General features: G+C 29.2%; 13 protein-coding genes and 1 non-coding gene across 14 annotated transcripts, besides 15 other annotated features; 6 read left to right on the forward strand and 8 right to left on the reverse strand.

Annotated features, from left to right (window-relative positions):
• Nucleotides 1-15: 15 nt before the first annotated feature.
• Nucleotides 16-37: a sequence feature (AT_rich).
• A 17-nt stretch (nucleotides 38-54) lies between these two features.
• Nucleotides 55-109: a sequence feature (A-rich).
• Nucleotides 110-486: 377 nt separating this feature from the next.
• CMU_007260 (MORN repeat domain-containing protein) lies at nucleotides 487-1584 on the forward strand (the record flags this gene model as incomplete). The annotated part of the gene is made up of 1 exon (XM_002140550.1): nucleotides 487-1584. The coding sequence occupies one exon, from the start codon at nucleotides 487-489 to the stop codon at nucleotides 1582-1584; it is 1098 nt and encodes a 365-aa protein (XP_002140586.1).
• Nucleotides 1585-1684: 100 nt separating this feature from the next.
• CMU_007270 (uncharacterized protein) lies at nucleotides 1685-4948 on the reverse strand (the record flags this gene model as incomplete). The annotated part of the gene is made up of 1 exon (XM_002140551.1): nucleotides 1685-4948. The coding sequence occupies one exon, from the start codon at nucleotides 4946-4948 to the stop codon at nucleotides 1685-1687; it is 3264 nt and encodes a 1087-aa protein (XP_002140587.1).
• Nucleotides 2214-2241: a microsatellite.
• A 588-nt stretch (nucleotides 4949-5536) lies between the features above and the next one.
• CMU_007280 (uncharacterized protein) lies at nucleotides 5537-6646 on the forward strand (the record flags this gene model as incomplete). The annotated part of the gene is made up of 1 exon (XM_002140552.1): nucleotides 5537-6646. The coding sequence occupies one exon, from the start codon at nucleotides 5537-5539 to the stop codon at nucleotides 6644-6646; it is 1110 nt and encodes a 369-aa protein (XP_002140588.1).
• Nucleotides 6639-7980, reverse strand: CMU_007290 (tRNA delta(2)-isopentenylpyrophosphate transferase, putative; the record flags this gene model as incomplete). Its single annotated transcript, XM_002140553.1, has 6 exons — nucleotides 6639-7019; nucleotides 7077-7220; nucleotides 7294-7530; nucleotides 7602-7778; nucleotides 7832-7884; nucleotides 7944-7980. The coding sequence occupies 6 exons, from the start codon at nucleotides 7978-7980 to the stop codon at nucleotides 6639-6641; spliced, it is 1029 nt and encodes a 342-aa protein (XP_002140589.1).
• Nucleotides 7981-7991: 11 nt separating this feature from the next.
• Nucleotides 7992-8026: a sequence feature (AT_rich).
• On the reverse strand, nucleotides 8014-8889 carry CMU_007300 (RNAse P Rpr2/Rpp21 subunit domain-containing protein; the record flags this gene model as incomplete). The annotated part of the gene is made up of 1 exon (XM_002140554.1): nucleotides 8014-8889. The coding sequence occupies one exon, from the start codon at nucleotides 8887-8889 to the stop codon at nucleotides 8014-8016; it is 876 nt and encodes a 291-aa protein (XP_002140590.1).
• Nucleotides 8502-8524: a sequence feature (AT_rich).
• Nucleotides 8608-8638: a sequence feature (AT_rich).
• A 119-nt stretch (nucleotides 8890-9008) lies between the features above and the next one.
• Nucleotides 9009-9083: a sequence feature (AT_rich).
• A 189-nt stretch (nucleotides 9084-9272) lies between these two features.
• On the forward strand, nucleotides 9273-10029 carry CMU_007310 (uncharacterized protein; the record flags this gene model as incomplete). Its single annotated transcript, XM_002140555.1, has 3 exons — nucleotides 9273-9728; nucleotides 9793-9888; nucleotides 9946-10029. The coding sequence occupies 3 exons, from the start codon at nucleotides 9273-9275 to the stop codon at nucleotides 10027-10029; spliced, it is 636 nt and encodes a 211-aa protein (XP_002140591.1).
• A 459-nt stretch (nucleotides 10030-10488) lies between these two features.
• Nucleotides 10489-10517: a sequence feature (AT_rich).
• On the reverse strand, nucleotides 10502-11503 carry CMU_007320 (farnesyltransferase / geranylgeranyltransferase type-1, subunit alpha, putative; the record flags this gene model as incomplete). Its single annotated transcript, XM_002140556.1, has 1 exon — nucleotides 10502-11503. One exon carries the CDS (start codon nucleotides 11501-11503, stop codon nucleotides 10502-10504), a length of 1002 nt encoding a protein of 333 aa, XP_002140592.1.
• Nucleotides 11504-11638: 135 nt separating this feature from the next.
• Nucleotides 11639-12274, forward strand: CMU_007330 (uncharacterized protein; the record flags this gene model as incomplete). Its single annotated transcript, XM_002140557.1, has 2 exons — nucleotides 11639-11794; nucleotides 11873-12274. The coding sequence occupies 2 exons, from the start codon at nucleotides 11639-11641 to the stop codon at nucleotides 12272-12274; spliced, it is 558 nt and encodes a 185-aa protein (XP_002140593.1).
• A 71-nt stretch (nucleotides 12275-12345) lies between these two features.
• Nucleotides 12346-12373: a sequence feature (AT_rich).
• A 126-nt stretch (nucleotides 12374-12499) lies between these two features.
• Nucleotides 12500-12533: a microsatellite.
• A 115-nt stretch (nucleotides 12534-12648) lies between these two features.
• CMU_007340 (uncharacterized protein) lies at nucleotides 12649-17244 on the reverse strand (the record flags this gene model as incomplete). The annotated part of the gene is made up of 1 exon (XM_002140558.1): nucleotides 12649-17244. The coding sequence occupies one exon, from the start codon at nucleotides 17242-17244 to the stop codon at nucleotides 12649-12651; it is 4596 nt and encodes a 1531-aa protein (XP_002140594.1).
• Nucleotides 14586-14606: a sequence feature (AT_rich).
• Nucleotides 17245-17728: 484 nt separating the features above from the next.
• Nucleotides 17729-17811, reverse strand: CMU_007350. The gene has a single exon. It is a non-coding gene; the product is annotated as a tRNA-Ser (tRNA).
• A 334-nt stretch (nucleotides 17812-18145) lies between these two features.
• Nucleotides 18146-18187: a sequence feature (AT_rich).
• A 494-nt stretch (nucleotides 18188-18681) lies between these two features.
• Nucleotides 18682-18747: a sequence feature (AT_rich).
• Nucleotides 18748-19067: 320 nt separating this feature from the next.
• On the reverse strand, nucleotides 19068-21461 carry CMU_007360 (HECT domain-containing family protein; the record flags this gene model as incomplete). The annotated part of the gene is made up of 1 exon (XM_002140559.1): nucleotides 19068-21461. One exon carries the CDS (start codon nucleotides 21459-21461, stop codon nucleotides 19068-19070), a length of 2394 nt encoding a protein of 797 aa, XP_002140595.1.
• Nucleotides 21067-21096: a sequence feature (AT_rich).
• A 194-nt stretch (nucleotides 21462-21655) lies between the features above and the next one.
• Nucleotides 21656-21695: a sequence feature (AT_rich).
• On the reverse strand, nucleotides 21692-22672 carry CMU_007370 (NOT2 / NOT3 / NOT5 family protein; the record flags this gene model as incomplete). Its single annotated transcript, XM_002140560.1, has 1 exon — nucleotides 21692-22672. One exon carries the CDS (start codon nucleotides 22670-22672, stop codon nucleotides 21692-21694), a length of 981 nt encoding a protein of 326 aa, XP_002140596.1.
• A 244-nt stretch (nucleotides 22673-22916) lies between these two features.
• On the forward strand, nucleotides 22917-24944 carry CMU_007380 (uncharacterized protein; the record flags this gene model as incomplete). Its single annotated transcript, XM_002140561.1, has 1 exon — nucleotides 22917-24944. One exon carries the CDS (start codon nucleotides 22917-22919, stop codon nucleotides 24942-24944), a length of 2028 nt encoding a protein of 675 aa, XP_002140597.1.
• A 310-nt stretch (nucleotides 24945-25254) lies between these two features.
• CMU_007390 (uncharacterized protein) lies at nucleotides 25255-25848 on the forward strand (the record flags this gene model as incomplete). Its single annotated transcript, XM_002140562.1, has 1 exon — nucleotides 25255-25848. One exon carries the CDS (start codon nucleotides 25255-25257, stop codon nucleotides 25846-25848), a length of 594 nt encoding a protein of 197 aa, XP_002140598.1.
• Between the last annotated feature and the right edge of the window lie 135 nt (nucleotides 25849-25983).

A 25983-nucleotide genomic window follows, 5' to 3' on the forward strand; every position in this document is an offset into this window, starting at 1 on the left:
ACATTACATTGAAACTATAATATTTAATTTAAAATTTGGTGACTATCTAAGGATAAAATAAATAAAATGACGAGAAAAAGGAAAAAAAAAATGGAGAAAAAAAGGAAAAGCTGGCGCTCTATGTGGGGAAGACTATCAAAACATGTAACTTTACTCTTTGCCTTATGACTTTATAATCTCTTATTTTAGCTGAATTGTGAAAACCTGAAGGATATTATCTCTTGATTAACTACTTTTGTTATAATTACTTATTTAGACTTCCCTCCAATAATATATCTAGTTGGAATTTTATCAAACTTGAGGTCTCATTGGAAATATCAATATTACTACAAAGGAAAATATTGACAATCTAGTCTACTTTTTAAATAGACTAGTTTATAACTAATTGTTGATTAACTTAACTTTTGAAAGTTGACTAATTTATTTTGTAGATAGTCATACCAGAGCTGCTTCGTAGTTGACGTAGCACTCATTGGATATACAGAAATGGAAACTACTAGTCATTCATACTCTGGTGATATAAAAGGTGGACTATTTCATGGTCGTGGAATTTTAGTTTATTCAAAAAATGAAAAATATGAAGGTGACTTTGTGTTAGGGAAACGAGAAGGATATGGACGTTTTACCTATTCGGATGGTGCAGTTTATGAAGGTGAGTGGGTTGACGATAGAATCCATGGGCAGGGGAAAGCTCACTTCTCTAGTGGAAATATATATGAAGGACAGTGGGAAAATGGGAAGATTAGTGGATATGGTAAATTAATATATAATAATGGTGATATTTATGAAGGGGAATGGCTAGATGGTCGCATGCATGGACGAGGCGTTTACAAATATTCCGATGGTGATATATATTCAGGAGAATGGCGTGATGATAAAAGACATGGAAAGGGAACTGTAACGTATGTTAGCAGTAGTGGAGATAAAGTTATTGAGAAATATGAAGGCGATTGGGTTAATGGTAAGATGCATGGACATGGAAAATATGTATTTGTTGATTCAGCAATATACGAAGGTGACTGGTATGAGGGATCTATGCATGGCAAAGGAACTTATATTTTTCCAAATGGTAATGTCTATGAAGGAGAATGGGTCAATGATCTAAAATATGGATATGGTGTATTGACATATCAAAATGGAGAAAAGTATGAAGGATATTGGAAGGATGGTAAAGTAAATGGTAAGGGAACTCTTACGTATAGTCGTGGTGATAAATATGTTGGAGATTGGCTAGATGCTAAAAAACATGGGGAAGGTGAGCTATTTTATTCAAATAATGATAGATTTAAGGGGAGTTGGGTAGCAGATCACGCCTGCGGCTTTGGCATATATACTTATGCAAATGGAAATAGATACGAAGGATACTGGGAAAATGACCGCCGACATGGCAAAGGTATCTTTTTCTGTGCAGAAGATAACAATGTATATGAAGGAGAGTGGTTTAATGGTCGTAAGGAGGGTAATGGGATCCTAAGGTTTGCAATGGGTCATGTAATTGAAGGAATTTGGAAGGATGGAGTCCTGTCCCAAATAAGCAATTTCCAATTTGCACCAGACTCACCCTGGGCAAACCCGAACTTTTAAAAGGGACAATTTAATAATGTAGAAATTTATTATAGTGTAGTTTAAGAGAATTTCGAGTAGTCTAATACATCTAAGATATATAGTTCCAATAAATTACTAGCTACTGAGACCTTTTAGCCCTAGCTATGCGACGTCTATGAGATGTTGCACTATTTGAATTGGAGGCATGGCCAATAAAGGGATTATTGGAGTTAGATGCTAGTATAGGGTTCGGGCCTAGAGCACCTGGGGAGATATTTTGGGTAGCAGAGCCAAATATATTGGTTGCAGGGGGATTTTGGATTGGTGATGTACCAAATGGAGATGAAGCTCCACTTTGACCAAAAAGGTATGTATTACTCGTCCCAATGTTTGTGCTACTAAAGGAGCTATTTGAAAATGGCCCAAATAGTCCGGATGTCTTATTATCAGTAGATGTTAGAGAATTACCATTGTTACCTGAATTGTTTGTAATTAATGAAGTTGCAGAACCAGAAGTGGACTGAGCACCGAACAAACCTCCGCTAGCTGATAATGGAGTAACAGTACTTGATTGTGAAGTTGTAGATGTTGAACCAAAAATTGATCCACTGGGATTAGTCCCCACAGAAGGTACAGGGTTCAGTGTAGTAGAAGAAAATGGGATGAAGGATGATGATGATGATGATGATGATGATGTAGTTCCAAAGATAGACCCTGTAGAATTTAGTTCAGGTTTTTTTGTAAAAGTATCTCCAAAAATTAAATTTTTAGCACTGTCTGAGGAGTTTGATGTAACATTACTATCTTTAAATTCACTTACTGACTTAAAAGGTGAAGGTTGAGTAGATGAAAATAAAGTTACTGAGTTGTCTTTCTGAGGACTAACTGCATCACTAAGTAAATTTCCAGATTTCTCAGGAGATTTTGTGAGTTGACTAAATAATGAATCACTAGTATTAGTAATACCCTGAGTTGTAGCACCAAAGAGAGATACAGGTTTACTGAGTATAGAATTATCTAGATCTTTTGATTGCGAAGAATTTGGTATTAGTTGACCTAATTCATTAGAATTATTCAAAGTATTGGAAAAAGAAAATAAGTTATCGTTATTTAATAAATTAGAAGCACTAGAATCCTTAGAAGATACTGTGCATAAATTGTTTTTAAAAATATTTGTCTGGGTTTCCGTTAAAATATTCTTGCTATTACTTTGCAAATCAATTGTTTTAGGAGCTTCAGGTAAGTTTGCAAAGTTGCCACTATTTCCATTATTAACTGAGAATATACTTGCTGAACTTGAAGGTTGGTGTATAAAATTCGCATTAAGTTGTTTTGTTTCTCCATTTTGTAAGGATGATTCAGTTCCACCAATACAAAATATAGATCTATTTGATGGCTTTGTAATAGATTCTAAACCTGAAGAGTTGTTTTCAAATACTCCATGTAAAGTATTCACTTCTTTCGATTGTCCTGTATTCTCTGTATTATTGACTTGTAATGATTTACTTGAATTATCTTTAAATAATGAAGGTAGAGGCAATTTAGATTCATCATTAATATCTTTATTTTTCGTATCGTCACTAGAATCTGAATCTGGTGCAAAAACACTATCTTCTTCAATAGCAACCATGTTCGGTTTATCAGCATTAGCTAACCACCATGGAACAATGTCTTTATTAACTTCTTTTATAGCCTCCTCATTATCTTCTTTATTGGCTTTAAACACTTCATTAACTTCTTTATTAATTTCCTTGCCATTTTCTTTAGTAGTTTCTTTACCAATATCTTTATTAATACCCTTATTAATTTCACTATTGGTATCCTTATTAATCTCTTTATTAATATCCTTACTAGCCTCTTCAATAATCTCACAAGATTTAGAATTAATTACCTTCGTATTCTTTGCTGGACATTTGATATCAGTATCAAGTCCAAACTTTTTATCATTATCCTTCATATTCAACCCACTAGGATTGGTCCTATATTCTTTACTTGAGTTGTCTAATTCACCTAAAGCCTTGTCATTCTCTTTATTATTTATAAACTTACCAAAGATATTCTTAATTTGAGATAAATTTTCTGAGTCCCCAAGTTTACTTGAAGTGGCCAAGTCTGAATCTGCAGCTTCACTTTTTGTTTCTATAGTAGCATTTATAGAATGTTTGTTTTTCATTATTGACTTCTCCGCCATTGCAGAATTTTCTAATATCTCCGCATTTATCTTATCATAATTAGAATTAGTTATTTTGCTATCATCAACTTCGCTGGCTTTGTTATCAGCATAGCTTTTATCTGAAATAGTTGGTGTAAAATCACGAAGTACACCAACTGGTCTCCTTACCCTACAAAATGCCTGCTTCATCTCAGCTGCAGTAAGTATACGCGAACAAGTACCTGGTTTATTAAGTATTTGAGTATTTCTATACCTAAGTGGAGTACGTAGGCGTTGGTTAATATTACTAGTTGCTAGTGCAGACGGTGGGAGTATAGAATTCCTAGATATAATATCAGGATGGGAATACTTAACTTCATTTATATAGCTTACTGGAGTTGAGATATCACTTTGCAAAGAACGTTCTGGATTCTTAGATTCAAGAAAGAAAGTATCATCACTTTCAACTAAAGATAAAGGTATACCATAAGTTGTTGAACGGCCCTTTAAAGTATTTTGTTTAGTACCTAATTGACCACTTGAATAAGCTGTTGAAGGAGTAAGAACATGTAGGGGTTTTTTAATAGGAGGCTGAATATTAATTTTGGAAGTAACTTTGTCATCATCTCCGTATTCATTATCACTCATCGCATCATAAAATTCCTCACTTTCATCATTCAAAGTTGCACTTTTCATGTCTGTATTCGACATACACTCTAAAGTCCGCTTCCTGCAAGTAGATATACCATAAGGTTCCTTTCCAAACTTACTATATGAATTCCCACTATTTATAGTTCCATTATAATATTCTGAGATATTATATTTGGAGCTTGAATATTTGCTAGGTATATTCAAGGTTTTTTCGTTCAAAAAGTTACTATGATCTAAATGAGAATATTTGAAATTTGGAGTATTACCCTTAACTACTGAATATGTATCAGAATTAACCCTATTGATTGCCATTATAGGCTTTTCTAATAAAGAATTCTGATATCTTCTTTCCTCTCTTATAAAAGGAGTCACTTTAGTTGTATTAAATGGAGTGTTAGATCTACACATATTTGTTTGAATTGGAGATTGCAAAACTTTATAATGTGCAGAGTCCATTCCAAAATTATGTCGTGTTGTATATTCATCATTTGGTTTTAAAGTATTACTTGAGCTTACTAATTTATTACCAAGTTTTGAGTCAATATAATTCCTGATATTGCTAATATTGGCAGAGTATGGTGAAAAATTCACATTACGCATATTTAATTCTTTCAAATATTAAATTAGCCTATTTCAAAGCATCCAATTAATTCTTTAAGTTTAATTATGTAGCTATAATGAGGATTTAATTACGACTTTTAATACTCTTCCAGCCCATAAACTTGTAAAATAGGTTATGGGGAAGCTTCAATTATGGCGCTCAAAGATATTTATAGACGTTACCAATGGAAATAAAACAAATTATTCTTTTCAAATTTGTAGTTTTCTAAATCTTTTCTATAACTTACTATAGAATTAGTTATATTGGAGTTATAAATTAGTAAGCTTTTTTTTACTGTATACTAGTACCACTTTATATTATAGATTAGGCTAATATAGCAGGTTTAACTATGATTGTATAGTATTAACTATTAGGAGATAGAAGAACTACTAAAAAATTTAATACTATAGTGTATCACATAATCTATATATTAATAATGTTCTAATCAAATTCTATAGAGTAAAGATATTATCTATTTTTCATCTTCTCATTTATAGATAATCATTCCCGGACATTTTAAAGGCGCAATTAAATTTGGAGTAGTGTTGCACTACTTTACTATAATACTCCTTTTAAGTATACTAAAGATGGATGAAATTCGCCGTCAGATAGAGAGCTTAATGGGCGAGATTGAGTCCCCTATTGAGAAAAAAAGTGTACATGATGAGAGTGTATGTAAGTTATACCTATGTGGATTATGTCCTCACGAGCTTTTTGAAAATACAAAACTTTATATGGGTGCTTGTCCAAAAATTCATTCAGAGAAACTCCGTGAGCGTTATCTAGAGGAAAGAAAAAGTCCTAATTTTATCCCAACCAACTATGAACAGGAAAGTTATCTAATTCTGCAAGGTATGGTTGATGAATGTAACAAGAAGATAACAAGGAATAGAGTACGTGCTCAATTATCAGGTAGCTCAAAATTGGAAGATGAAAATATCAAGAGCGTTGATAGAGAAATTACACTAATTATGAAAGAAATTGAAGATCTTGGTGCAAGTGGAGATATTGATGGATCTCTTAAAAAGATGGAAGATTTAACTAGGTTGAATCAACAAAAATTAAAGATTATAGCCACTAGAGAAGAAGTAGCAAATGGGATGTATCAGCAGAAACTACATCCATGCGAAGTTTGTGCTGCATTCTTATCTGAGACTGATAATGATCAACGATTAAATGACCACTTCAGTGGTAAAATACATCTTGGTTATCTAGCTATTAGAAAACAAGCTAAGGATTTGCGGGAGTGGATAAAATTGAATGCAGCGACAAATTACGATGATAAGACCGAATATAGATTTAGAAGAGAGAATAAGGCTTCACATAGATATAAACATTCTTACTACAATAGAGGAATACCATTTAAAAACAAAAAATATAGAAATGCATTAAGAGAATATGATCCCATTAGAAGGAGTGATAAAGAAATTTCTCAGATTAGACGTGGAAATATAGCTAAAAAAAAATTACAAGTTAATGAACCAATTATAATAAGTGAATTTAATGAACGGTATTCTTTAAGTAATATTAATAACATACGATGGTCAACTCAAGATAATTCAATAAAAGTGAATACTGAAATAAAGAAATCAAGTAATCGTAGAACAATATCCCATAGTGATGGAGAAATAACTCCTGATAGTGAAAGTTATCATTCATTATCAAGAAGCCCTTCTCCGTGTTTTAATCCTATATAATATCAATAATAAGCTTGATTGCTGGCATCACAATATCATTATACCACATCAAATCATCATTCAAGTAGTTTGCATCCATATTACTGCTAATATTATCAATTATAGTACCTTTGTAAACTAATTTATGAACTGGAGTGCTGGTATTCATTAAGTGTTTTTTTATATATTTTCTTTGTTTTCTACTGTATTGTAATGTTTTTAATTGAAGCTTTTTAATACATTGCTTTACCACCTCATTATGTGTATCTTCAAGTGTTTCTAGAATATCTATAGCCGGTTTAAATTCTTTATATGCAATACTTTGCAATATACCAGATGATTCATTTTTAATTAATCTCTCCTTAAGTAAAATTACTTCATTAAAAATACCATCCTTATAAATACATATACATCAAACATATTTATTAATGATACAATAACATAAACTTACTTGGACCATATTATGTACTCTTAAATTAATATAGTGTTCAATTTGTAAATTCTCTATACATATTAAAATACTTGGATAGTATCTTAGTTTAAATTCATATTGTGATATATTTTCATTAAAAGTTTGACCCGTTTCATAAAATATCTAGTATTATAAAATAAGAATATATTTGTAATACAGAATTTAATTGTTCATTGAAAAGACAAATTATTGTTACCTCAAGACTTCTCGAAACTCTTCTTCTATCATTACAATGCAATTGTTTTGCCCTATTAGGGTCTAAAATTTGTAATCTTGTAAAAAGTTCATCATTACTTAAGTGCTCAAGATTAGTAATTATTTTAGGAGATTGGCCTGTTGGATCCATCAAAGATCTCCAAATGAGTCCTTTAATATACATATGGCTACCCCCAACAACTATTGGAATTGAATCTCTAGCATGTATTTCATCAATCTAAAAAGATTATAATTTAAGATATATAATGGATAAGATCTGACTTTATCCAAAATCATTTATTTACCTACAGTCTTCGTAGCAATACTTATGTATCTTGAAACAGTACATTCATCAGTATCTTCTAATATATCCAATAAATGATGTGGAATCCTATCTTTAATATCTCTAGATACCTTTCCCGTTCCAATATCAAATCCCTTGTATAATTGCATACTATCACAGTTTACAATCTCTGATTTTATATCCTTAATTACATTTTTAAAAAATCTCATTTTATAATGTCGCAATATCAGCATACCTTTTTATTTAATTCCTCCCATATATCAATTGAAAGACGCGTTTTACCTGAAGCTGTAAAGAATTATTTTTTATTACTTAATCTTTAGTGCTATTAATTAATGAAAATATACCTGTCGTTCCAAATATATAAACTACTGGGTAATACATTAATAACAACGTAATATTATACTATATAATTATTTATTCTAATTTAGCTAATATATCATAAAAACTAGAGCCTTCTGAGGCCTTTATATATTCTGTTTGTGTTAAACTCTCTTTATCGTTAATAGGATTAAAATCACTAGCGCCATTGCTACTAAAGTTTTGAAAGAAACGTCTGTTTAACCTTGGTTTCTTTACTTCAGGAGTTTGAGTTTCATCTAATTGTACTAATTTTACATCAAATTTATCTGAATTCTGGGTTTTATATTTATCTTGTTTCTTTATAGATAAAACTCTTTTTAAAGTTGTACCTTCAACACTTTTATTAGATTTATATCTATTATTCAAATACTTCTTAGAAGACATTAATTCATTACTTTCAGACTTACATATATTCGATCTACTTGTATTCTTTAGATTTACAAATAACATATTCCTTTTATTACAATTCTTGCATAAAATGGAAATCTTCTTAATACACTTGCGATTAAATTTCACATTATCATCTTCATAATTCATGTCTCTTATAATTTTTTTTTTTAATTTTCTATTCAACTTATTATTGATAGGATTTATCTTAAAATTACTATTAATTCCAGGAAGAAATACTGAATAACATCTTCTGCAAACTTTTTTTAGAAAAAAATTTTTATATAATTTAGTATCCTTAATTTCTTCAATACGATCTAATAAGAGACAAACAAATCTACTAGTTAATGATGAACTAATATTGCAGTATAACTTTATTATATTTACCAAATAGGTAATATGCATATTGTTCACTTTGTCTGTATTATCCGAAATTGACTCCTCTTTATCTCTTTTTTTAGTTACTTCAATAGGTTTTACATACCTATTGTTGTTGTTAAGTTTTTCAGCTAATTTCTGTATTTTAGGTGATAGATAATCCATATATATGTAAAATGTTGCTAATTAGTTACTTTAATAATAATATTAGGCGCTATTCTAATCTTTATTATTATTGCCCCAACTTAATTAAGTCTACCATAAAAAAAAAAACACTTTGAGACAATAAAATAATATTTTATCTTTTATTATTTCTAGGTAATACTAAATTTGTACATATTTTAATTATTTTTTATATTCTAATTGGACTAATTATTTAACTTTCTCGGAAATATTTTTTGTTAATTAACTTAATAATAAAACTATTATTCACCGCCTAAAGGGTAACTGACAAATTGTGCTATTACATGATTTAATTAATAATAGAGATCACCGGTATTGTAAATACTTTAATATGAATATATCTTAGAATTGTGATCTGATTTATGATGGATAGTCAATTTCAAAAAGATTCTAATTATTTTGGTATACAACACTTACTCAGTAAATATAATCCATCTCAGTTAAACTTAAAATATTACAATTCTACTTTATCATATGAGGAGATCACAGTAATTATTGCAAAACGTTTATACTACTCTGAAATTTCAAAGTTTGTATATTTAACTATTTTTTTACTTAATATCTTTGTCTTCTTTAGAGGATTTATTGGTAACAAATGTGGTGATTTTATTAGTACTGTAATAGAAGTATTTATTACATCCTTTCTTCTATTTGAAGTTATAATAAAGATTTTTTTAATGGGTAATAGATACTTCATATTTAAGCACAATTTTTTTGATTTCTGTATAATGCTGACATGTGTAACACTCTTATTGTTTAATGGAGATATTTCACGTGTATTTATGTATAATTATATTAAGAAATTAAACAAAAAGCAGATAGTAAGTCAAATATGATAATTAGATAGTGAAATATATTTATATAATAGTAATATTTGACTTATAGACTACAGATGTTATTGAACAAATTTTAACAAGTGCTAGATTCCTTATTCAAGCCATTAGAACATACACTATTGCTAAGTATCATGGTAGAACTGAGGTAAGATAATATTTTCTTATTTACTTATTTTATTTGTTTTACATTATAGGGTTGTAGTCTACTAGTGGAATTATAGATTTCGAAAACCTAAAAAATAATGAAGATATTGGGCATATAGAGATTTTTCACTCTAAAGTTTAAAATACTATATTATTGAGATTTTTTTTTCTTTTGAAACTCCAGATGAATAAAATCCAAATATTTGACTTTAGGAATCATTTATTTTCTTAAAAAATATACCAACAATGTATTGTAAAACTATTTAATCTTAAAAAAAATATTGATGTATTAACTAATTTTAGTTGGTTACATTATCTTATTATACCAATGAAGGAAATCAATTTACAGAATAGAGCAATGTCAAATTAAAATAATGAATTATTTCTTATTGCAACGATTAGTAAATTATACTTACATTGATATGAATAGATGTTAATATTTTCATTACTTTTTATATACTAAATTCTATATTCTAATATAAATAGAATAGAAACTTATTTTGAACCTTTTTTTCTCTTTCATATTTAGATTCTAATTGTGAATATTAAAAATAATAATAGTACTATGTAGTCATTAATATAAACATCCCTTTAGAACATCTTATTTTAAAAGATTATAAATTTATTTTTCTATCTACAATATTGCAAAGTTTCCAATTCCAGAAATATCTTCGAATGGGATCAGATATTTCAAGTGCCTTCAGGCAATCTTGGACTTTGCAAATATTACCACGGGCATATGATAAACATGTAATGAAATAAGAGGCTTGATGACAAGTGACTTTATATTTTTCATAAATATGATTGACAGCCTCTTCAAAAAATGAAGGAATTGTCTTGAGATTCATATATTCTGTCTTTGATTCGAATTCTTGACCTACTTGTGGATTATTGAATATAACTCTTATATAATTCCATAATGCTTCATTATGAGGTACTCTTTCTAGCCAATAAATAATAAATTCCAATTCTTCTGATATAATTTCTTCAAAATCTAACTTTCTAGTTTCATCACTAAGTAACAACCTGAAAATAAAGTGTCTATAACACCACACACTATTATTTCTGCAATCATCTCTAATCAATGAAGAAGTGAAATTTATCTCAGTCGTATATATATCTAAATTATCTTTAAAAAATTGTTTTATTAACCATACCCTATGTGCCCACGCTGACATATTCTTTGCATCTTGTTGAATTGAGCAAGATACATATACTAGATCTTCATTATCATTTCCAATTAACTTCAAAATATACCTTCTATACCACCATAACTGATAACACTTTGGATTATCATATGTAATTGCATGAACATAGCTCATCTCATTTTTCAGGAGACTAGAAATATCTACAGGTTCTTTACTTAGTTCTTTGACCATTGTTTCTATACATTTCTTTCTTACATGCCAAGCAGTATAATGTTGTGAATTGAAGTCAATAATGCATTTGGTTAAATTAAAAACTCTTTCTGAAAATTCCTTTTTTTCAAGTGCGATTTTTAATAAAGTTAACATTTTGTGATCTTCATCTTTTATTGAAAATAAGCATACTTCATTGTTGTTAGGATTTATATTATAATTATTGTCTATAATACTTTCGTAGTCTGAAAAATCCATATTATTGTATCTAAGTTTAAAAGAAAAGAAAATTCTCCAATTTCGTATTCAGATAATATCTATTTAATCTAAATATTGCGTCACTAATGTGGCAGTACTGAACAATATATTCGCGCAAAAAGTTCTCTTGATAAGATGCGAATCGTACAACAAACTTCACTTAAAATGATAAAACAACTAAAGGAAAATTTATTAATGGGACATCCGACTGCAATATTCCTTATATTTGTCTTCTTATCCTTTGTAATATTATGTCCATTTATTTGCTATATTGAAGCCTCAAAAAAAAAGGTAAGCTCTTAATATAACTCACTCTACTCCAATATTATAAATAACCTACCTTTAACATCGAATTACTTTGATTTTTAGCTAAAAAAAAGAAAACAAAAGAAGAGATCTAAAAAGGTTACTAAAAAAAATGATAGTTCTTGTAATAATGCAATTCAAACTACTTCTGATGAACAATCTAAGTCTATGAAGGATTTGGATACTCCTAATACTATATACTTCAATAATGAATTAAATAATGAAAAGAAAGTTATTAATCAACAATCGATTACTCCGAATACATATACTACTATAAGTAGTAAACCTAATAGTTTAGAAGATGATGATGGACAATGGCATACTGTTGGAAAACAGAAGAAAAAGACGGATTTGTTACAAGAATTACCTCCAAACAATGAAAGTACTAACAAACCTACTGGTAATAGGAGGCTTAATGCAAAGAAGGCGAAACCTATAAACAGAGTTCCAGGAATGACTGACTAGTATATATAAGGGGAATATAGGATAATTTAAATTTCTAAATATTATTTTCTCTAATTCCACTATACTTCAACTAAATAACTTATTATAAATAAAAATATAGAATTTGTTGTAACCATATTCCAATTCAAGTTCTTTTTATTTGAACAAAAAGTCAAAGCAATTTTATTGATTAATTTTCCTATGCTATTAAAAATAGCCTATTAGTAATACAAATTTAAAAAGGTTTAATAATAATAATAATAATAATAATAATAATAATTGCTAATATGAATAAAATCATAAATAAGATATCAAATTGAACAATTTTATAATAGTTATTCTATATAGAGCTATAGTAATATATATATAGTCCAGTTAAATTTTGATTTACTAAGCTAGAAGTATTTATCATCCAAGTCAAGTGATTCTGTATAATCCTCATGTTCAGGCTCAGAGTCTAAATCATATCCCTTATTTTGGAGTTGATTTATAATTTTTTCTTTAAATTCTTTATATGAAGGATCTAGTTCATCGACTTCTAAAGGTAATTCATGATTAGAGTAACTATCATTAAAATTAAAATCTACTTGTAATGGATTATCACCAGTGTTCAATTCCTTAAAAATATCTGCCTCATTAAAAATTTGTGTTGCCAAATCTGTATCTTGTGCATCATTAAAAAGAGATTTACCCTCATTTATATTTCCACTTGTAAGAGCATTTAAGATATTCAGACCTGCCATAAACATCGTACTTGATTCACCTACAGTATTATTCTGGAAAATAGTTTTACGAATAGCATGAAAATCACGAATTATATTACCTATAGAAATTCCCATTTGAATAGCTTTGTTTACCTTTTCAGTAAATTTGGACATGTATCTTTGTTCTCCATAGTCTGTTTTTCCACCCAGATCAGTATCATAACTTATATCCTCAATATTACCACTTTTCTTAGGATTATATAAATCTGGTAAATCATCAAATTTATACAAGTCATCAAATTGAAAGCTATCTACATCAATAGTACTTGTTTCCGATGAAATGTATACATCCTTACTTGCCTGACTTGTTAATTCACTTATCTTAGATTTGAAGTCCAACTTAATAGTTTTTACTGGAATTCCATTACTTAATTTTTTATTACTATTGTGTATAGTTGTCAATTTCCTTAATTTATCTAAATTCCCTTTAACTTGTTTTTTATTGGTTTTTTTCTGTCTACTTTTAGTACGTCTCTTCCATTTCCAGAGTCTGAAACAATTTGAGTTAGCAAGATTCCTTTCCAAATCCTCTATATATTTTTGGCTATTTACTATTTCTACAATAATCTTAGATAATCTATTTTTCATGTTAGTTGTTTCATTTCGAACAGTGAAGAATCTATAATGCTCAATGTTAACTTGGTTTAGTACTTTTTGGCTTTGTTTAAGTAGTAAAGAAATATTATTTTCTAAGTTTTTCAAACCACGTAAATTTGTTAAAATACTTAATTTTTTAAAGTTGGATATGATCATTGTTCCATTTCCCAATGTTTCATTTATTTTTTTCGATTTATCTAGTTTTTGACCACTTTTTCCAATAATACATCGAAGTCGATTTTTTGCCCCTAAAAGTGCATCATAGTACTTTTTAATATTATTACAACTTATTATAGTTCCATTTAAATTCTCTTTAGTATAATCAATTACTTCCAGTGCATATAGTGACTCATTGTTTAGTGAAGTATTGTAACCTAACAGCAAACTGTCAAGTTCAGCAACCTTTTCACGTCGTAAAATTACTTTTGGAAATTTAAATATCTTTTGGAACCAGTTAGGTTTTCCATAATAATGAACTATTGTGCTTTTCAAAGATTTTAATTTTAGGAATTCAAATGATACAGTTTCCAAATCTTTATAAATCCCATTTATCTGTTTTCTGTACTCATTTGGGTACCTGACTTCAAGAGTATATAGTTCTTCATTTAGTGAATTTAGCATATTATCAACTGGCTTAACTAATACATTTAATAAAGTAATATATCCAGTGTAACCCTGCTGATCAGAATCACTTTTATTTACTTTGAGAAGTCTTCTATTTTGATTAACAGGGTTTAAAATACTTGACAAACAATCTTCAACAAAATTCGTTATATTGAGTATGCCATCAATTATACTTTGCAAGTATTGGGTCATTATTTTTCTTACCTCTATAGTTCTTTTTAATGGCAGTTCTAACCATTGATTAGTAATCCAACATTCTGCACGTTTATTTACCTCATTATACTTCAAACATTCCTCAACAATTGCAAATAATTTCATCATTTCAGCTCTCTGCAAAGTTAAATCTGTATAAATTTTTTTTAAAATTTGTGACTTACTCAGTAATTCTTCTTTAGCACTTCTGGTATAATACAGTAAGTAACGACAGTTCCTATTATATAATTGATTATCAGATGATAAATTGTTGAGCTTATTGTTTACTTCAGTTGATAATTCAGTTACTCTTTTCAACAAATCCTCAACGTAATTCTGAATTGACAAAAAAGATGGAAAATCACCACTATATCTTGTTGAATAACTATTCTTTGAACTCGTATTGTTTTGTACTTCTATACAGCTGCTTTCTCTATATAAAGAATTCAGAACTGTATTAATTTGTTCTACATAACTAGATATATTATTCATATTATTTAAAGTGCTATTTATAGGCTTAGAAGCCAATTGGGTTTGATATTGAAGTGATTGAAATAGTATAGTTTCAGCAAAGCTATTTATTTGTAAAGCAATAGGGTTTATGATATGTTTAATGCTAATCTCAAGTACATAAATCCAGTTCTCCAAAAATTGGAGTCGAAAATGAAGACCAGGTTCAACTATCGACAAAAAGTCACTTTTCTGTAAATTGTATAGCTGAGATATTTCAAGTGATTTCAAAATCCAAGTACCCACTTGTACAGGGGTTGAGTTTGGTTTTCTCAGAATGTTCTCTGGATCTAAATTGAAGTTTGACTTGTCAATACTTCTAATATTAGTTGAATTAAAATATCCAAAATTTGAATATGAATACAATAGATCCCAGTAAGATCTTTCACATATATGCTTATATACTTCTTTTAAAGTATTTGATAATGACTGAAGTCTCTGTAACCATATTAAACGAGATTTTTGTGTTATTACAAAATTCTGATTACTTTGACATATTGCCTCCTCAAGAATACAGGTTCTATTAAATATAGAAATTGCACTCTCTAAAGAAACTATTATATGAGGCCATACAAATAATGACTTTAAAGAGCTGAAACGATCATAATTTTGTTTTTGACGATTAATTACTCGTTTAATAAAAGGTACAAGGGTCCCTATATAATTTTTATATGATTCTATTGTATTAGATTCATTGTTCTTAGTATGTTGCAAATTAATTTGCTTGTAGACCATTTTTAATGGTTTCGCACATTCTACCAGTGGGTCATGAATTTCCCTTTTCCACATATTGTTGAATGAGTTCGCATATGTTTTAATGATGTATTCATTCTGAATGGTCCAATGCCATTCAGTTTGATAAGATTGATCTCCAGTATAAGTTAAATTATTCAAATTTACCAGTATATAATTTTTAATTCTTTCAATAATATCCCTATTTTTTATTGAAAATATTAAATTCCAATTTGTGGCTGTATACCTTAGTACATGTGAGCAATTTGCAGAGACAGATAAAGAATAGCTCAAGTTATTACCAAGTTTTTTAAAACTTCTTTTATTCTTATTCATAAGAATTCCGCTAATTGCCACTCTAATAGTTAATAGTAGCTGCTGTATTTGCAGCCATAAAGAGTATGAACGATTATTTGTAATGCTTGACTCTATAACAGTTGCATTATATTTAGCAATAAACAAAGATAATATCTCTTTTCTATTTGCAATATGCTTTTGTATTTCAACCCCAATCGATTCAAAAGTATTTTCTGCTAGTGACAAGATATCATTTACATTCTCGAAGTAGTTTATGCAGTTTAAAAATAGTTCTACTTTCTTTCTATACTGCTTTGCGAGATTTTCAATTTGAGTGATACTTGCCGTTACTTTTCTTAGTTTATTCTCTGACCACTTCTTAAATGTATTATTATTTTTAGAAGGGGTATCCATTCCATTTCTACAGTGATTTTGGAAACTTATCAAAAGCTTTGAAAGTGGAACTTTTTTTTCAATAGAGTGAAGTATTGAAGATTCCTTTGAAAACCTTTCTAAATATTGAGAATTTATACCTATTGACGATTTTCCCGTAAGTATACTAAACATATATAGAGCATTTAAACTATCTACAAAACCTTTTGTAATATTTGGGCTATAAGAACTACAGTACTTCGTATGGGATATATATTCTGTTAGGCCTTTATAGACTTCAGTAAATTGTTGTATTTGACTAAATACCGGTGATTTATAAGGTATCAATAAAACGAAATATTCTTTATTGTGACTATTAGTCAAATATCCATAATGTTTTCCAGCTAATATTACACTATCAAAGTGATGCAGCGTTTCATTTAACTTATTTCTATGCCTTGAAAATGCGTCTAAAGAAGTTCTAAATATTTGTGACCAGTCATTTTGTAGGGATACATTGCTTTCATGCCTTAAAATGGGTATATTTATTTTAAAGTTTCCTATAGATAATAAGCTTTGTTGAATTAAAGCTTGTAATAACCATAATCTATTGCATTGTACTTCAAGATTTAGTTCTTGTATAGCAGTTTCAGAGGTTTGATTATTAATTATATCAAAGGGGTAATATGATGAATAATTTTGGCTAATTACAGGTGAAAAGTGGGATCCAGAGTAGTTATTTGTCCAATTCAAAGATTTTGGCGATATATCTTCATGGTTTCTAGATTTCTGTACAGGTAAGCTATTGGCTATATTTTGTATTTTAAGCAGTATATTACCTATATTAAAGATGATAACTGAAATATAAACCACATAATATAGTAATAATGAAATGTATACCATTAGATTACTTCCATAACAAGAATTGATTGCGCTTACAAAAAGTACAGCAACTGGGAATATTTATAGAGTAATATTTCAAAAAATATAGGAAGCATTGCAATAGTGCGCTATAATACTCAGAGAGCTATCAGTAAAGATGAGCTAATAAATTTACTTATATAGAATATTGTCAAATACAAATGCAGAATTCCATATGTAATTATTCACAGTATCTTTATCATATAGGCTATTACAATGAAATATCCTTTGACATTTCTTTACTTGTAGTCAATAGTGGCAACCTAACCAACACTAAATGATCTAATGTATTCACATTTCTCCTATTTAAGGCTACTAAGGAATAAGTCCATTCACGAAATTTTCCTAATTTATATTAATTAGTATACTCATTTTACTAATATAATATTTGAAAAGTTGCAAATCCAATAGAATCCAATTAAATTATTCTTTAATCGTGATAAAGGAAAGTTAAAAATTAAAAAGGCGACAGTGGCAGGATTTGAACCTGCGCGTGGAGACCACATCAGATTTCAAGTCTGACGCCTTAGACCACTCGGCCACACTGTCCAACAGCCTCTATTCTTCTCGTACTATTTATTATATTAGAACTCAGGTAAATAATACAGAATTCATCACTTAGTTTCACCAACAGCTTAAATCCTAACGAAAAATCATATATATTTCTCTACAAAAGATTACAGAGCAGTATATTGCATTGTTAGGAGCAGATAAATATATTACTTCTTTCAAAATCCATAAGTGCATTATTGTCTCACAAATGTCCTGCAAATACAAGTCATTTTAACTAGTAAATTCTGAAGTATATTAATAGCTCTTTTTAGAACCGCTATATTTTCACAGATTAATAGCATTATTAGTGATTATTTTAATTTGCTAGAACTTATTTAAAAGTAAAAGTTTTTTTTATAAATTTTTTTATATTCCCAAATAAACCTAAAAACTTTAATTCTTAGATCCATCATCTTATTATCAATGATACTCTACAACTAAATTTAATATGAATGCGCAATATCACCCTTATATCTTTAAAGGTAAACGCTATGAATAACAAATTTTATTACTAATAAGGGCTTGATACATTTATTATTGCACTTTAAGTGTTTTCTTAAATTATTTTTATTGTTTAGGTTATCTTTACAAATTCTTTAACTTTTCATACTTCTTATCTCAGAAAATAAAGTTGTTCATTATTCAATTTATAAAATGCACTTCATTGCTTAAAAAAACAAAATATAATATGGCCAGTCAACAAGAATTGGCTAATTACAAAGCCAAAATGCAACATATTACAGATCCTAATTTTCTGCATGTTCCTAATAGTCATTTCTCTTAATAATGTGTAGGGGTCTCTTTTTGATTGAAATATTTGCTTTTGACTACATATTGAGTTATGTCATACTAGCGTATAGTACACTGAAATTTTTTCATTAGTTAATTATTTAGAAAAAAAACTATAATTTAAAATAGTTATACTATATTAAAGTTCGTCTTTTTAAAGTAAATCAAGGATATTCTACTTGATCTTCACTCTAGAAGATCTTTTATATTACTTGCATCAAAAATTCTAAAGGTTTTATCTATCTTTAAAATGAAATTCACTAATTGGCACATTTAATTATTGACAATTAATGGTATAAAAGTAATATTTTTGCTGAAAGGTAAATATGAAAATTATTACACTGTATTACTGTTAGAATAAGTTTTAAAAAGCAGGATATTTCATTAATACTGATATAGTATTAAAAGAATCAGAAATTATATTATTAAATCTACTTTTAAATTAAGTAAATCATGAATAAGCCTTACTTTAACCCAAATCCTTGAGAATGTTCAAGAGATATAAGTAGTAGCTTCCTCAACTTCTCTTTATTGTTATAGTCAGGTAATAGTAAGTAATTAAAACAAGTGTGAGCTGTCGGCAACATATTAGAATCAGGACCGAATCTCCCAATTATAAAATTTATATCACCAAGACCTTTCATTGGAATTCTATCTGAACCTGTAACAAAAAATAGTAACTTTTTTTGGGTATCAACATCAAACTCTCTAACTATTTCCCAGAAATACTTCACAGTTTCACTATCTTTTGTATAACCATCCTGATATCTAGTTGCATTAATAAGTGAATCTAAATCAAATTCAGAACTCCCACAAATAACTTGTACTAGTTCCTGTGGAGAAAAAAGTTCTAATGCCCTTCCTCCACATATACTGTGAAAACCATTATAAAATGCAGCAAATTGACGTTTAATAGATTTGTTAAAAAACCAATCAATGTAGCAATCTATATATATCCGAACATTTTCAATAGTAACAGGCTCATCTGCACTATATGATTCTGGAGAAAGAGCTATTACTTGAAATTCCCCAAAATTGTTTATGGTTGTAGAAAATGTTAGACATAAATCATCGAATCTCTCACTATCAGTAATTGAAAGTAGGGAAATTAGAGACCTAGCATAGTCTGGCTGTATTTCATAAAGATCCCTAATTCCTGTTTTGAATCCCAATAATTTCTTGTATACAGCAAGTGGAAAGTGAATATTAAGAATAATGCCATTATATATTGCTAATGCGAGAATTACTCCTATAAGTTCAAATTCCCCGTCTGATTCCAGTGATGCCATATTAAACCAAAAAAGCCTTGTATCTTCATAATAAATAAACATTCCAAAATCTACTTTGAATATCTCCTGGACTAAAAGTTGAAAAAATTCCTTTTGTACACCTCCCTCATCAACACCTTCTTCACCAATAAAAGTCACTTTAAGCTGCTTTTTCAAATTATTCTGTAACGATAGTTGTTCCATAGAATCTCTTATTATTGAGTCTCTGCGTATTCTCAATAAAAGAAATGGTTCTATTAGTGTTGAAGGAGTAAATAGTGATTCAACAGATCCTAAAGCATGTGTTATTGAACTTTGGAATTCTAGACGTTGCTGGAGTAAAGAATCCTGTTGTAATGCCTGAGCTTTAGCCCATGGTTGCAAAATATATGGATTAGAAAACAATTCAAAGTCTGTATTATTTAATGATGGGTTTAAGAGCCATTGGCGTAGTTCATGTTGTAGTAATGCCTTAGCAGAATTAATAGCTTCATTATAAAAACTAGAAATATCAAGATTATTTATATTCAATAAATCTGAATTAGAATATAGCATCATTCTAGTATTATTTGCTTTATATATAATACGAAGAAGTGAAAAAGCCAGTTTGATATCATTTTGAAATTTTGGTTTTAGTCTCGCTATAATACCGATAATCTGATTTTGTTGATAATATCTCATAATATCTAATTCTTCGCTATCCATATTATCATAAAATTCATATAGTCTTACACTCAACATTTGTTGGATTGTTGAAACACAATTTTCCAGAAATACAAGTGGTACCTCTACGAACCATTGATAAATAATATTTGAAATGTTTTCGGGTATTCTATATATGAGTTGCATAATACAACGTAATGCTGCAAAATCTCCAAATCCATGCTCAAAAATTGCTCCATTAAATAAAATAAGCAAAAATCTTAATTGATACCATCCAACAAAGATATTATTTAAATTTATATCTACATTCTCTACAATGTTATCTTCATTTATTCCATATCTATCTTTACAAAGGCAAATAATCTTATATTGGATAGCAGTTAATAATCTTGGATATTCATCATAGAAATTATTGTAGTATATTGGTGTATGGAGACAAACACCATCCATATGAAGCTTCTCCATCCATTCTGAAAACATACCAAGATGAATAAAATCAACTCTATGTGAGCTTGAATCCTCATTACTTGTGAAAAAAATCTTATTTAATATATAAAAATTTGAATACATATTTACTAGTGAACTTATCTCAATATTGTAATCTTCTAGGATCCCTGCATATAATTCTAAGGAGTAATTACAACTCTTTAATTTCAATAAACAACTTTTAATCCTCTTATACTCAATATAATTATCTATAACTTCATTATGCACCTTCCTCAATATAAATAACTCACAAATATCTGAAGTATCATCATGAATCAAAGCTTTTTCATATTCTGTAAATTTTGCAATAGTTAGAGAGTTGTATAGTCTCAGAGCATTAGCTGTTGCATCAGTATTACTTTTACATATTATTAAATATTCATGTAAACACTTTTCAAGGAGTTTTTTAAGAGTAGTGGAATCTTCATCTAAAGAGCTCATTTGTAAAAGAAACCTATATTTATGCTTGCAGCCTTACTAAAAACTATGCGCCAGTAATAGGAAATCCCTAATATTTAGTGAATCTCTAGATCTATGAAGTAGCAACAAATTCTATCCTAAATAGTTAAGCTTAAAACTAATCCTATTCTTAATATTACCAAAATTTTAGTGATAATTACTTCAAAAATAGTTACATTTATTTAAATATTAAATAATAAAATGATTTAAAATTAACGATTAGAAAAATTTGTTGCAGGTCTATGTTCTGGTCTAAAATTTGAATTCATATTAGATAATGAAGTATGAACGCCACCTGGAGAGTAGGCTGTTTGAAGGTTTCTCTGATTATTGTGTATATTTGAGAAATCAGCACTAGCTGAATTCCCTGTTTGAATAGGTAGTTCGGCTTGCTTTGATCTTCCAGCTGAATGCTGCTGTTGAATTTGATGTTGCATCATCTGATAAATTTGATTTTGTTCCTGAATCCACTTAGAGTGGATACGTACACCTTCTTCTACATTTGGTCTAATATCATCAATAGATAATAAAATTCCTGAAAGTGGTTCTGAACTTGGGAATTTACCCCATTTCTTAATATCAAAGACAAACCATTCACATTTATTATCTTCACTCCTTTTTATCTTGGTAAACCAAAGAAATAATTCTGGGTTGTAAAGCCAACCACGATTGCACAATTCTACTGCAGCAAATCCCTGTAAAAGGTCTTGTGGCATATTATAAAATATGTAAAAGAGGGTTTCCAGAGCAAACTTCTGTACGTATGAAGATTTTAAACCTATCATTTGTGGTGTATAGGTAGGAGAGTAAGAAAATGCTCTTATTATTTCACTATTGTTACTCTCTATATTATTATTGTTATTCCACGGAGAATCAAAGTTAATATACAGACATTCCGATGAATTCAAATTTAGACCTAAAGTTGTCAAGTCTGTGCCTAGTGCTAAAATGTTTAAATCAGAATCTGTCATACGAATAACATTCAAAATACCCAATAAACCATAGTTAGTACGGTTATATGCAGAAGCAGCAGAAGTTGTTTCATATAATACATCTTCCAGTGTAAGTGGTTTCTCGGAGCCTCCATCAACTATATTTTGTATATTAGATTCACTTTTATTCCTAAGAGTATTCAATACATCTTCCGTTTCATTGACAGAGAAGTTCTTATGATTTGCCACTTGTATATCCATCTACGCTTATAAATGATTCCAATATGATAGAATCCACATATATAGATAATAGTAAGGTATATTGAGTGAACTAAATGCTTACAGGGAAAAACAAATATTAATGTTTAAGCTAATGGTAATCTAGAACCGAGAATATACCGCTTAATATTAGTATCAGAAAAGTACAAATAACAAACTAAATGTGAGCGCCATAGGTTACTTTCAACTCTGGAAAGTGTTAATTTATAAAATATTTGACTTTTTAATGAATCGCTTTTGTTGGAAAAATAGGACTAGTTTTGGAGGAGATAGCAAAGTTTCTAATATTTGGTACAAAACAATTTCACCTAATTTTTTATATAGTGGTATATTACTGATATTATGGTATTTCTGCACTTGGTTTGTCGGTGCACATCTACTTCAGCTAGAAAAAAGTACTGGACTCTATGAAAAAAGTCTATTTATCAACGAGATAAATTCGACGGCCTCTCTATATGACATCCTGGCATCCAATACATCCAAAGCTAAAGTTTTTATTTTCTACTCATCTTATTGTCCATACTGTCACTTATCATCATTCACTCTCAAGAAAGTAGCTGAATCACTCCACCAGACAGGTTTAAAATTTTATTCCTTTGAATGTGAAATTAATTATGTTGAGTGCTCACTTTGGTCAGTAAAAGAATATCCTACTTTAAGATTGATTCCACCTGAACATAAAAAAGTTGATTTAAAAGCCATCCTTTCTTATGAAGAATATCCTTCTATTGGTTGTACCAGGAAACATGAAAAAAATCTGAAATTTCCGGAGAAATTTCAACCAGGTGATGTAGATATACCTCAAATTATACAAGGAACTAGTACAGCAGTTGCAATGCCTATTTTAAACTCTGAGAAATTTATGATTTGTAGTCTAATTCGTGCATTCAATTTACAAGATATATATAAACCTTTACCATCTATTATGTTAACAGCATTGCCACCAGCAACTTTAACTACTATTAGTAGTACTGAGCCTTTAGGTAGATGGAGTGAAGAAAGTCTAAAAGTAGATCCTTCCCTTTTAGTTCGTGACGCAATTACTTCGAAACTCTATATCCTATCTAGGTGGGTATTTATTGAGAGTAAGTTTAGTAATATTGATCAACCTCTTGATAGAAAGAGAATTTTAGCATTATACCGTTTTGTTCAAACTAGTATGATACTTCTACCAAGCCGTCAAGCAAGGAAAAGTCTAACAAAAATTTTAGAATTTATAGATATGAATACTGGTATTAGTTCAGATATCTTCAACGTTACTACAGATAATAATAAGAAAGAATTAGAGTCAACTAAAGATATAAATGGGAAAGGGCTAACTTTTAGAAAGTGGAACTCATTTATTAAATCAATTAGTGTTGGTGGGATTGGCCCTTTTGTTTCTAATATTGAACCTACGTACTATTTATGTAAAAGATCGGTGTTTTGTGGGGTCTGGATATTATTTCATATTTGGACAGTTGCAGTACTACATGGAGCTAAAACTCAGATTAATACAAAAAATCACTATTTAGGACCTGCTATAACACCTCAACAGGTTCTTAATAGTATAAAAGAGACTGTTGATAATTTTTTTATTTGCAAGAGTTGCAGAGATCACTTTATATCTATGTTCGAACATAATGAATGTGATAGATTAATACTAGTACCTCCTGAAAACATTGATAATTATCCAATAAAAATTGAAGATGCTACTGGACTTGTGTTCTGGTTATTTAGGGTACATAATGCTATAACAACACGTGTGGCCATTGAAAGTACTTATAGATCTATTGAACAAAAACAATTTGAAGCTGTTTCATATATAGGTGTTGAAGTTAGTTTTCCACCAAGAGGTCTATGTCCTACTTGTTATAAGCCTAACACAGTACCATTTGTAATAACAAACAGTATATTGGGAAATATAAATGATTTAAGTACTTCAGATTATGACAATAATGTTTATGATCAGAAGAATGTTGTGAGATTTTTGGAAGATTACTATTGGGACAATAGATGGATTCTACCCATGGAAATTGTAGATAATATATTAATTCAAAGTAGTAGTACCTTTAATATTGATGTTATTCATGAGCCATTAAATATAAGTTCTGAAGAAGTAAGTTCTAAAGTGCATAGCAGTATTGGCTCAGTATTTGATATTTTCCCAATCCTATATCCTATAATTACTTTATTTATATTTGGGATTACATTATTCTACATTATTGAGATTGGTCAAGTAGTAGAAAATGACAATATTCCCTCTAAGATCTAGTAATAATAGACAGTTTATATTTAATTTATACTGTTTATCATAAAATTTAATAAGATTAGGCAAGTGAATTAGATACTTGTAAATTACATCCATATTTAAGTGTTAACTATAGTAAATTTACTGGAGCAGGACTTAACATCCAGAATACATGTAATTCTAGGAACAGATACCTTAAGGTCTTGAGGACGAGGCGCTCTCGAGTTCGCTACAACTATTTCCTCGTTCCAATTTGCTACGATATACTCCTATTCGATCAACTATAAACTATATTATGGTTGACCTATAAAGTACTTTTTATGCATCTATAGAAATGGTAGTTCACAAGGTTCAGAACAGTAACTTTGAGGATACAATAGAAACTAGAGAACAGGGAAAGACCATTGAAAACTTAAAACCACTTGTTAAGCAACCTATTGAAAGATGTCCTGATGAAATCCGAGTACAACAAACTCGTTCAATCAGAGACTTAGTAGAAATAGCATCAGAAAAGTTCCGTAAAGATGGATTCAAGAGTATACGAGTAAGAGCAAGTGGAAGAGCAATTCCAAATGCAATAGCTGTCTGTGAAATTGTTAAAAGGAGGATTCCAAACTTACATCAACAGACAGATATATCTTTGCAAAGTATTCCACATGAATTGATTCAGAAGACTGGTGACTCCCTAGATGATGTTACAACCAAGATCATCAATAGATCTGTGGCATGTATTGAAATAACACTAAGCACCTTCGCACTTGATAAAGAAAATCCTGGGTATCAACAACCTATTGACCAATCGTTTGTTAAAGAAGCTGTTTTAGATGCAGTTCAAAGTACTAGCTTAAACAAGAAGGTTTCATCAAGGTATGCAAGACGCCGATATAGCAAGAATATTGTAGATAGGATAGAGCAGAGCATTGTTTGAATATTACTACTGTATATTAATACCTACCATATCAAATTACATTATTTCTAACAAGGAATCCATAAATAAGACTTCAATATTTATGTCGAAATACACAAGATTTAGAAAATGTAAGATTTAGAACATAGTGACTTA

The sequence above is a fragment of the Cryptosporidium muris genome, genomic scaffold (genome assembly GCF_000006515.1).
Source record: "Cryptosporidium muris RN66 scf_1106632373431 genomic scaffold, whole genome shotgun sequence".
Taxonomy (NCBI): Eukaryota; Apicomplexa; class Conoidasida; order Eucoccidiorida; family Cryptosporidiidae; genus Cryptosporidium; species Cryptosporidium muris.